This window comes from Oncorhynchus kisutch, linkage group LG20 (assembly GCF_002021735.2).
Source record: "Oncorhynchus kisutch isolate 150728-3 linkage group LG20, Okis_V2, whole genome shotgun sequence".
NCBI classification, from domain to species: Eukaryota; Metazoa; Chordata; class Actinopteri; order Salmoniformes; family Salmonidae; genus Oncorhynchus; species Oncorhynchus kisutch.
In genome coordinates this window covers 9,750,018-9,761,930 of record NC_034193.2, presented here as the reverse complement: position 1 = coordinate 9,761,930, position 11,913 = coordinate 9,750,018, and the positions used below count along the sequence as shown (strand labels likewise).

At 44.6% G+C, this 11,913-nt stretch overlaps 1 protein-coding gene across 2 annotated transcripts; it reads right to left on the bottom strand.

Moving 5' to 3' along the window:
- Nucleotides 1-665: 665 nt before the first annotated feature.
- On the bottom strand, nt 666-11,466 carry LOC109865237 (forkhead box protein K2-like). 2 transcript variants are annotated; one of them, XM_020453345.2, is made up of 9 exons: nt 10,959-11,466; nt 8,834-9,028; nt 6,320-6,470; nt 5,482-5,628; nt 3,511-3,704; nt 3,018-3,220; nt 2,660-2,920; nt 2,340-2,537; nt 666-2,178 (listed from the first exon to the last, which is right to left on the bottom strand). In XM_020453345.2, exons 1-9 carry the CDS (start codon nt 11,237-11,239, stop codon nt 1,967-1,969), a joined length of 1,842 nt encoding a protein of 613 aa, XP_020308934.1. In that variant the 5' UTR covers nt 11,240-11,466; the 3' UTR covers nt 666-1,966. The 2 variants fall into 2 exon arrangements, with proteins under 2 accessions (XP_020308934.1, XP_020308935.1); XM_020453346.2 differs by having other exon boundaries at nt 681-2,175; nt 10,959-11,452.
- Nucleotides 11,467-11,913: the final 447 nt, after the last annotated feature.

Sequence of the window (11,913 nt, the reverse complement as noted above, 5' to 3'; positions counted from 1 at the left end):
GCCAAACCACGCTTCTTAACACCCACTCACATAAGCCAGCTGCACCAATGTGTCGGAGGAAATGCCGTACAACTGATGACCAAGTCAGCCTGCAGGCGCCCGGCCTGCCACAAGGAGTCGCTAGAGCGCGATGAGCTAAGTTTAAAAAAAATAAACCTGGCCAAACCATCCCCTATCCTGGACGACGCTGGGACAATTTCCCCACCCACCCGCAGTAACTTCCTGGAACACCAACAAAAATCCCAGGAATGCAGCTGCAGTCATGGTGAAACAAACCCCGTCCTACCTACTCTCCTAGAACTAGACTGGTATTCCCTCATCTTAACTATCTGCCGAGCGGCTGCTTCTGTATAGTGTCGTTTCTCTCCAGTGTTACAGAACCTATTGTACCTTGGGCCCCTAGAAGACCACTGCATTAGAGGAAATAAGATATTCACCAACGTTACATTACATGGTGAGGTTTCAACTGCTGTCAACCAGATGCCTTGCAAAAGGATGGCTGATCTCACCGTGGCTGGCATTTGCACCTTCAAGGCATCTCAGGTTGAAAATAATGTTCTTTGACAAGGTGACAAAACACAGAGTGTCTGTTTCTCTGTGTGAATGCGCCTTTACCAGTAGCAGAGTCAAAAACACACCCGACAGAAAACAGTAAGACACAGGACAGAGGTTGAAATTAATTTATATATATATAAAATAAAAAAAGGATGCATTTACCCACCGAAGCAGAACAAACATATCACTTGTTTTTTTCCCTTGTGGAAACCAAATACAATCTGAAGAGACTTCAGGGAGCCAGAACAGAATAAAAAATAATCAAGCAAGGAGACTGCCGACTTTCAACACAAAAAGGTAAACACAGCCATTGATGACAGGGAAAACAGAATAAAAAGTAAATAAAATACATGAAGAGGGTAAGTGCTTTACTGGTCAGAATCATACAGTATAGATTCAGTCTTATCTTCTTGAGTTCCATATTCAGTTAACTGCTCAGGTACATTCTCTAAATTCGGTAACATGCAAAGCATTGATGAAGCATACGGTCAAACACGCATGGAAATATATTTTTTCTTATAGGATATTTGTTAAAATATGACATCTGTAGATGTACAGTGATTTGGAAACTTCTTTTGGGTTTGACAACAGAAAAACAAAAACAATCCACTCAATAGATAGTGTTTTCTTGAAGGAGACTACATTCATTTCACTGAACAAAGATTCCACAATATCAGGTGACTTTAAATATTTTTTCGAACCCACTTCTTATAGCTTTTAGTATGGTTATTACTAAAATGTCTGTGCCTTGGAAAACGGGTGGTACACTCAAAGACGATCCTAGGATACACGTGTACAACAAAATACGACATCTCTACTCACTCACGACTGCTTTAGGTAGGTCGACATGAAGGCTAGCTGCCAGAGATACAGGGAATGGTTCCACACACACTTCCCTTTTAGGGAATACACTACTGTTAACGGTCGTTGAAGTCATTTCTTTCCAAATATTAAGAGCTTGTCTATCATGCTGCCGGGATGAGGCCATTGGCTACATCCCTCCATTGGGGGCGTGTCCTGGGTAAAAACTGACAGGGGAACCTACCAATCAGCAGTGGAAGCCTTGGTGATTCTGGCAGTCTAGAGTTCCATTTTCATCTTGTTAACAATTTTTTTTTTATGTACTACTTTTTGAATAACTTCTATAATGAAGGGTTACCGTGCTTCTCTTAAGGTTGAGTCTCTCCAAAACAGTGTCACCTCTTTAGCAACTTCATTTGCCTTCTCTTTTTGAATTATTATTTTCCTATTTTTATACTAACTGGGTGAGTGGTCTGTTTACTGGTCACACGCTTTGTATCTCTTTCCTCCCTTTGAGTAGATGATCAACGTGATTTAGAGTGGGAGTCTGGTCGAGGGGGAGGGGTGAGAACAGAGAGTGGGGGCTCATTGAGGAGAGGGGTCAGGACCTCTAGTCATCGCTGGACTTTTCACTAACCCCATTCTCCTCGTCTCTGTTTGTGTGCGAGTTGTTTACAGCGGGGATAATGCTCTCGCCCCCCTCTTCCATTTTGACTCTCTTGGGTTCAGAGTGGTCGGCCAGCTCCCCATTCCGCCTCTTGGTTGGCAGTGATGCAGATGCCGAGGCGTGGGCTGCTAACAGGTGGAGGGGGTTCACCACTGCTGAGAGGAGAGAGAGAGTTTTACTACTGGATTCAAGGTAACCCTGACATAAACAAGCATTACTGAGTGAAACGGCAGGTCATTTTAGACAAGTCATTCCAATCGCGTGCCATTTTTTACAAACTTCATGGGTGTTAGGTGCCATTTTGAGTGTGTCTCACCTGTGTTAGCAGCAGTAGTAATTGGGATCAGGCGAGTCCCGTTCTGTGTGATGGTCTTGATAGGAAGCCGATGCTGGCCCAGGGGGGCCTGCTGCAAAATGGTAACCGTTGTTAGGGGCGTGGCCTGGGAGGTCTGGATGATGCGATTGGCCCTGCCTATAGAGGAAGCAGTGACGGCTGGGACCGGCTCCACTTTGACTGGTTGAAGAGAGACAAACACTGAGATACATGACTACAGTTTTTCATTTATAAAGGGACTGGTACAGCAAAGAAAATGCACATTTGACTGTAAATCTATATGCCAAACTTTGTCTCCTCACCTTTGACCCCATTGTGGTCTCCCCCTCCGTTCTCCTGCAGTTCTGTCTTTACCGTAACGACAGAGTTCTGTGTAGCACCAATAGTAGCCATGGTGACCATCGGGATCTGTTGGAGTACATGTACTGTCTGCATGACGGGGGCGGAGCTTACAGCTGTTGTCATGACGGGCGTTGCCATGGTGTAGGTAACAGGCTTCATGGTAGTCTGGGGTAACTGTCGCTGCACGGCGATCAGCACCGGCTGGCTGTTTAGAGGGGAGCCTATCAGAGACAAGTATCAGAGGTCAGACAGGAAGTGGAGTTGTTAACCACCCACCAACACAGTTGAAACAACAACCTCCAACATAACATAACTCACCAGGAGCACTCTGAGCGAACTGGGCCTCCTGGATGACAGCTAGTTTGGGCTGTAGGGCAGTGGCTGTGGTGGGGGCTATGGCCCGGGCTGGCTCTGGGTCCATGGGCACAGGGGAACCCTCCCTGGACAGGCTTTCCGGGGACTGCACTCCACTGGAGTGGGCCGACAGTCCCCCTGTGTGGCTAGGAGAGGCCGGGGCACTCCTGAAGGGACAACAGCAGGAAGACTATTAGAATGATTAGCAAATGTGAGTGTACATTCATCTTTGTGTTCTGCATGCCAAAAAGAAACATCCTACCCAGAGCCCATTGAATAATTTAGAGCACAGTGTCCCAGACAGAGAAATAGTTTCCTCTACCTGCACTGACTAACTGAGCCCACAGGGGGTAGTGGTGAGTTAATATACTGCTGGAGAACTGCATGCCATTTCAAACTACAATATATACGAGAGGGAAATATAGGAGCATGTGACTTCTAGTGAGAACTATTTTACCTGGATGAGAGGGGGCCTAGTGGGGTCCTGAAGCAGGGTACCCCCCTGGGCCTGCGCTTCCTGAACGCCTGTTCACACAACTTGCCCTCTGATGAGGGGTCGATCCTCCAGAAAGATCCCTTACCTGGCTCCTCCTGAGACCGAGCCACTTTGATGAAGTAGCGATTCAGAGACAAGTTGTGACGGATCGAGTTCTAGAACACAGTAGACAGAGTATTCTTTACAATGGGAAGGTTATGGTGGATTGAGATTCTAGAACACAGTAGACAGTATTCATTACAATGGGAAGGTTATGGTGGATAGAGATTCTAGAACACAGTAGACAGTATTCTTTACAATGGGAAGGTTATGGTGGATAGAGATTCTAGAACACAGTAGACAGTATTCATTACAATGGGAAGGTTATGGTGGATTGAGATTCTAGAACACAGTAGACAGTATTCATTACAATGGGAAGGTTATGGTGGATTGAGATTCTAGAACACAGTAGACAGTATTCTTTACAATGGGAAGGTTATGGTGGATTGAGATTCTAGAACACAGTAGACAGAGTATTCATGACAATGGGAAGGTTATGGTGGATTGAGATTCTAGAACACAGTAGACAGTATTCTTTACAATGGGAAGGTTATGGTGGATTGAGATTCTAGAACACAGTAGACAGTAGACAGTATTCATTACAATGGGAAGGTTATGGTGGATTGAGATTCTAGAACACAGTAGACAGTATTCTTTACAATGGGAAGGTTATGGTGGATTGAGATTCTAGAACACAGTAGACAGTATTCATTACAATGGGAAGGTTATGGTGGATTGAGATTCTAGAACACAGTAGACAGAGTATTCATTACAATGGGAAGGTTATGGTGGATTGAGATTCTAGAACACAGTATTCATGACAATGGGAAGGTTATGGTGGATTGAGATTCTAGAACACAGTAGACAGTATTCCTTACAATGGGAAGGTTATGGTGGATTGAGATTCTAGAACACAGTAGACAGTATTCTTTACAATGGGAAGGTTATGGTGGATTGAGATTCTAGAACACATTAGACAGAGTATTCATTACAATGGGAAGGTTATGGTGGATTGAGATTCTAGAACACAGTAGACAGTATTCATTACAATGGGAAGGTTATGGTGGATTGAGATTCTAGAACACAGTAGACAGTATTCATTACAATGGGAAGGTTATGGTGGATTGAGATTCTAGAACACAGTAGACAGTATTCATTACAATGGGAAGGTTATGGTGGATTGAGATTCTAGAACACAGTAGACAGTATTCATTACAATGGGAAGGTTATGGTGGATTGAGATTCTAGAACACAGTAGACAGTATTCATTACAATGGGAAGGTTATGGTGGATTGAGATTCTAGAACACAGTAGACAGAGTATTCATTACAATGGGAAGGTTATGGTGGATTGAGATTCTAGAACACAGTAGACAGAGTATTCATTACAATGGGAAGGTTATGGTGGATTGAGATTCTAGAACACAGTAGACAGTATTCATTACAATGGGAAGGTTATGGTGGATTGAGATTCTAGAACACAGTAGACAGTATTCATTACAATGGGAAGGTTATGGTGGATTGAGATTCTAGAACACAGTAGACAGTATTCATTACAATGGGAAGGTTATGGTGGATTGAGATTCTAGAACACAGTAGACAGTATTCTTTACAATGGGAAGGTTATGGTGGATTGAGATTCTACAGCAGAGTAGAGACATAGTGAGAATGGATGGAATTATAGACAGAAAGAGCGAGAGAAACAATAGATGAGATTCTAGAACAGAAAGATATAACTGATAAAGAGTTCAGTTCAAAACCATGAGAGACAGGTTGTAATGGATAACGTGAGACTGGATAACTTAGAAAGACTGGCGTTTACGTAGATGTCGGTTTGTCTCATTCTAAGAGAAATATACCACAGCAGGATGAAATACAGGGTGGATTCACCGACCTGCCAGCCTTTGTCTGCGGTCCTGTAGTACGGGTAGTTCTTGGTGATGTGTGTGTAAATCCCATTCAGAGTCAGCTGCTTGTCGGGGGCCATGGTAATAGCCTGGACTATTAGTTGGGCATAGGAATACGGTGGCTTGGAGTCATCCTGAGGACAGAACAAATGAGAAAGCATTTTATTTCATGCTACAGATATTGGATTCGATTTATGCTACGATTGATGTGTATGTATTGCATGTGTTTATCTGGGTCAATAAACATTTTAATTTAAAGAAAGGTTCAAGTGTGTTCGGTTTTGTGAGAACTTGTTTTCAGTTTCATGTTAGTCACACACATGTTGAAAACAAGTAGAGTTATAGTTCACCGGGATTTGTCACTCCAAAGTCTACATTTTCCTTCAATGAGTAACCGATCCCAGAGAACCAAAACAAAACCAACGTTTTTTTCCATCACCCTGGGTTCTACCTCTAAAGACAATGGAGTCAGGGGTGAGTTCAGGACGGTGCCACATTACAGAACACGGAGATAGAAACGCATTGTGTAGAATTGATAGGACTGTCAGGGCAAAACAGGGATTTGTTTAGCTCTATAAGACTCATTTCTATATTCAACGTTTTGAACACTTCACTTCTTCACCGGTTCATCCCAGCACTGGCCGAAAACCTCAATAGTCTAAAGTGGAATCCTCTCATCTTCTTTCCTTCATTGACAATGCTCTGTAAGAGATGGACAGGTCTCTCATTTGACTTCAATTATACTGCTTTGCCTGACCTCTTCATATCAGCGTGGAGGAAAGGAGAAGAAGCCACTTTGGGACTATTGGGATGCTGGTGTCTCACCTTGGGGCTGTCTCCCCCCGAGCCGTCCTTTTCGTCTGATTGGGAGTTCTCATTGATGAGCTCAGCGGTCAGTGCGCGGCCCATCCTATAGCCAGACAGACCCGCCCCTCGGGGACTTGACGGACAGGAGTTTGGACAGGAGTTGGCAGCACTGTTGGGGCGAGAAACAATTTAACGGTGAGACTGAGTTGGAGAGACTGTGGTTTGGTGATGAACAAGGAAATCCTGCGATGGCAGAAAAGATCTCAGATCCAACAAGCATCCAAGACACCTAACCCATAACCATAGCGTCTGAAACCTCTGGTGGAGCAGTATGCACAGTGCCTTCGGAAAGTATTCAGACCCCTTCACTTTTTCCACAAGTTACAATATTATTCTAAAATGAATCCTAAGCAATCTACAAACAAAAATACCTTATTTACCTAGGTATTCAGACCCTTTGCTATGAGACTTGAAATTGAGCTCCTTGAGATGTTTCTACAACTTGGAGTGCACCTGTGGTAAATTCAATTGATTGGACATGATTTAGAAAGGCAATCACCTGTCTATAGAAGGTCCCCCAGTTGACACTGCATGTCAGAGCAAAAACCAAGTCATGAGTTCAAAGGAATTGTCCAAAGAGCTCAGAGACAGGATTGTGTCGAGGCACAGACCTGAGGAAGGGTATCAAAAACAATTCTGCAGCATTGAAGGTCCCAAAGAACACAGTATTCTTAAACTGAATAATTTTGAACCAGCCTTGACCCTTCCTAGAGCTGGCCGCCTGGCCAAACTGTGTCATCGGGGGAGAAGGGCCTTGGTCAGGGAGGTGACTAAGAAGCCAATGGTCACTCTGACAGAGCTCGAGAGTCCCTCTGTGGCGATGGGAGAGAACCTTCCAGAAGGACAACCATCTCTGCAGCACTCCACCAATCAGGCCTTTACGTTAAGAGTGGCCAGACAGAAGCCACTACTCGGTGAAAGGCACATGACAGCCCGCTTGGAGTTTGCACCTAAAGACTCAGACCATGAGGAACAAGATTCTCTGGTCTGATGAAACCAAGCTTGAACTCTTTGGCCTGAATGTCACGCGTCACGTCTGGGGGAAATCTGGCACCATCCCTACGGTGAAGCATGGTGGTGGAAGCATTATGCTGTGGGGATGTTTTTCAGAGGCAGGGACTTGGAGACTAGTCACGATTGAGGCAAAGATGAACAGAGAAAAGTACAGAGATCCTTGATGAAAACCTGCTCCAGAGCGCTCAGGATCTCAGACTGGGGCAAAGGTTCACCTTCCAACAGGACAACGACTCTAAGCACACAGCCAAGACAACGCAGGAGTGGCTTCGGGACAAGTCTCTGAATGTCTTTGAGCGGCCCAGCAAGAGCCTGGACTTACACCCGATCTAACATCTCTGGAGAGACCTGAAAATAGCTGTGCAGCAACACTCTCCATCCAACTTGACAGAACTTGAGAGGTTCTGCAGAGAAGAATGGGAGAAACTCCCCAAATACAGGTGTGCCAAGCCAAGAAGATTCAAGGCACTATATAAAACACCTGCTCTTTCCATGACATAGACTGACCAGGTGAAAGCTATGATCCCTTATTGATGTCACTTGTTAAATCCACAACAAAATCAGTGTAGATGAAGGGGAGGAGACAGGTTAAAGAATGATTTTTAAGCCTTGAGGCATGGATTGTATATGTGTGCCATTTAGAGGGTGAATGGGCAAGATAGAATATGTCAGTGCCTTTGAACGGGGTTTGGTAGTAGGTGCCAGGCGCACCGGTGTGTGTCAAGAACTGCAACACGGCTGGGTTTTTCATGCTCAACAGTTTCCTGTGTGTATCAAGAATGGTCCACCACCCAAACGACATCCAGCCAACTTGACACAACTGTGGGAAGCATTGGAGTCAACATGGGCCAGCATTCCTATGGAACGCTTTCGACACCTTGGTGAGTCCATATACCAATTGAGGCTATTCTGAGGGCAAAAGGGGGGAGTGCAACTCCATATTAGGAAGGTGTTCTTAATATGTTTTGTACACTCAGTGTATATGCCAGGAGTTAGAGCTGGGACGATAAACCCAAAAGGTATCCATACCGACCATTTATCACGGACATTTTACTGATCGATAATAACGATACTTAGCCTTTGAAGGATGTGAAGTTTTAAACGAAATAAGTCTGCTACTATGGGCTATTGGTAACTGGAAAGTTGATAGCTACAACATTCAAAAGTTGTATTAGTAGTTTTAAGGGCAATATTTCAAAAGTTACTAGTGCATATTAATGTTATGAATTTATTGATCAATTTATCATTATTGTGATAATTCAGTCAATTTACCACAAAATGTATTTTTGTCCATATCGCCCAGCTCTACTAGGAGTATTCACATCTGAGCCTGGAGGTTCGGAGTATTGCTGTTTTTGAAAATCAGTGGCGGCCCTCGCTTCCTGATCCAGATTTGAATAACCCTGCCATCTGCAACACTCTGACCGTTTCATGGCTCAAACTTCACTTCAGTCTCACCTGATGGTGCCGGTGGGTGAGGGCAGGGGGCTTATGAGGTGGGCGATGTTGTCTGGAATGTTGATGGTCAGCGGCGCCATTTGGGGCTGGACGGGTTTTACCGGTGACTCCGACACGTTCCTACGCTCCTTCTTATCGCTGGACAGGGCTGTGAACGTGATCTTGATGTTGGTGCTGGGGAACCGGAGACAGCACCTGGAGAACAGTGAAAGAAGGGGGGGGGGGGGGGGGGGGGAGGAGAGAGAGTCTAAGGACACAATTGTAGAACAACCATCCACACCTACCCAGACTCACTCAACAATAATAGTGAGAATGTCTCTTTAATTGGGATCCTGAGTGGCGCAGCAGTCTAAGGCACTGCATCTCGGTATTAGAGGTGTCACTACAGACCCGGGTTTGATCCCGGGATGTATCACAACTGGCTGTGATCTGGAGTCCCATAGGGCAGCACACAATTGGCCCATTGTCCTGATTAGGGGAGAGTTTGGCTGGGGTAGGCTGCAATTGTAAAAAAAAAACGGAGTATTCTAGTTAAATTTAAAAAGTCTGCATTCTGACTGCAACACGCCAGCAGCAGTGTTGAATGGGTATCAACACATTCAGAGGCACTCTGATAAGGCCCAGAAGAGTTAGCCTATTAACAGGGTTTATAAATGGAGCTTACATAACAGTTCTTACTTACTATTACATTGGGGTATACTTGGACCATATCATTGGGGTATACTTGGACCATATCATTGGGGTATACTTGGACCATATCATTGGGGTATACTTGGACCATATCATTGGGGTATACTTGGACCATATCATTGGGGTATACTTGGACCATATCATTGGGGTATACTTGGACCATATCACTGGGGTATACTTGGACCATATCATCGGGGTATACTTGGACCATATCATCGGGGTATACTTGGACCATATCATCGGGGTATACTTGGACCATATCATCGGGGTATACTTGGACCATATCATCGGGGTATACTTGGACCATATCATCGGGGTATACTTGGACCATATCATTGGGGTATACTTGGACCATATCATTGGGGTATACTTGGACCATATCATTGGGGTATACTTGGACCATATCATTGGGGTATACTTGGACCATATCATTGGGGTATACTTGGACCATATCATTGGGGTATACTTGGACCATATCACTGGGGTATACTTGGACCATATCACTGGGGTATACTTGGACCATATCATTGGGGTATACTTGGACCATATCATTGGGGTATACTTGGACCATATCACTGGGGTATACTTGGACCATATCATTGGGGTATACTTGGACCATATCATTGGGGTATACTTGGACCATATCATTGGGGTATACTTGGACCATATCATTGGACCATTTCATTGCACCTTTCCAGTGTATATGACAATAAAACATATATTCGAAAGAATCCGATTGTTATGATTTAATAGAACTGCGTACCAATCAATACTATTTCTAACCCACTATTGTGATTTCCTGCTCAGTCGGTAGAGAATGACACATGCAACGCCAGGGTTGTGGGTTCGATTCCCACGGGGGACCAGTACGAAAAGGTATAACAAATAATATGCCCGCACTACTGTAAGTCCCTCTGAATAAGAGCGTCTGCTAGAATGTAAACAGAAACATTTGGAAAAACTATCAATTCAGCTTGATATACAGCCCATACTGACAATAAAAAAACACGGTGCAGGCTAGTTTTTTTGTACATTATGCTGTGCAAACATTGCAACACATCCGCCTAGAAACCAAGCTGACATTTAGCCAAAGCATGGCCCATCGCACAAGTACAGCTAACCTTAGCTACATACATTTTCCATCGTAGACACGTTTTGATAGCAAGACATATGTATACAGACATAACTAGCCAAATACAGTACCTTGATACGCACGCTTAGTAATGTTAAATTACAAAAAAACATGTTTGTGTGCTTCGCGTAACCCTTATGCAAACGAAGCCAGCGGCTCGCTGTGTGGACAGGCGCCGGGTGTTTGTCACAACACGTGCGGCGGCCAGGGAACAAAACAATAACAACGCGAGGTCAGAATATCATCACCTTTACCTTAGCGGTTCTACCGCGACATAAAATATCAAATACTACCCCATCTTACATTCGTGGGAGCTGCAGAGGTGGAGCCCCTCGTCTCTGGAACACCCCGTCAACAAATACCCCGTTTTTGCCGAGGCATCGGAGGTAAAATTCCCCGCTACCGGTCCCGTCTTCACCCGCGGTGAAAATTTCAAGGTGCCGGCGGGAGATGAAACTGGAGTGGCCCATGCTGACGTCCACCGAGCCCTGCGATGAGTTCCGTCCGATGGTCGCCGACCTCTTCTTCATCAGGTATTCGAATTCTCGGCCCTCAAGCCGGGCGACTGCCGACCCCACCGCCATCTTCTTGGGGGTTCTAATTTTGAGACTGTGTGTGTGTGTGGGGGGGGGGGGGGATAGGCGCTAATTAGGGAGCACTGGCTTTAATTCCGGCAGGGTTTAGAAATGTGGAGATTTCGTAAAAGGGGAATCCAATTGTAAAACCGTTAAGAATTTGGTTTGGAACGTGCCAGATCGGGGACACAGCAGCTCCGACACACCGCCGCGACAGAGAGAAAGAGAAAAGACAACAGCCAACCAATGGAGGCCAAATGGGAGGAAAGGAGGTGACTGATAGATCAACGTCCCAATCCCTTCAAAGACTGGGTAGGCAGATACACATTGTTTACCAATGACAGCCAAAATATAAATAGAATGTAAAAATCACGGTTGGTTGCACTGTAGGCTGAAGCGCATATCGATGGCTGAATGTAAACGATGGAATCTGATATTTATTAAACGGATTGGAGTTTTGTAGATTCATGAAGGGGTAGTTCACCCAAATTACAATTTGGTTTCCTCATCAAATGTTATTTGTCACATTCAATGAACAAAATAGACACTTAACCAACAATTCAGAGTTTTTTAAAAAGTAAGTAAGTACAATTTGTTATATAAACCAAAGGAAAAAGAGCAGCACAATATCTAGGCTATATAAACTCAGCAAAAAAAGAAACGTCTCCTCACTGTCAACTGAG

Excerpts from the sequence above, each read along its gene's own strand:
- LOC109865237 (XM_020453345.2), bottom strand. The coding sequence starts at position 11,239 with ATGGCGGTGGGGTCGGCAGTCGCCCGGCTTGAGGGCCGAGAATTCGAA. Across the intron at positions 2,921-3,017 it reads GTTCGCTCAGAGTGCTCCTG|GCTCCCCTCTAAACAGCCAG; the intron begins GTGAGTTATGTT and ends TGTCTCTGATAG. Across the intron at positions 2,538-2,659 it reads AGACCACAATGGGGTCAAAG|TCAAAGTGGAGCCGGTCCCA; the intron begins GTGAGGAGACAA and ends CTCTTCAACCAG.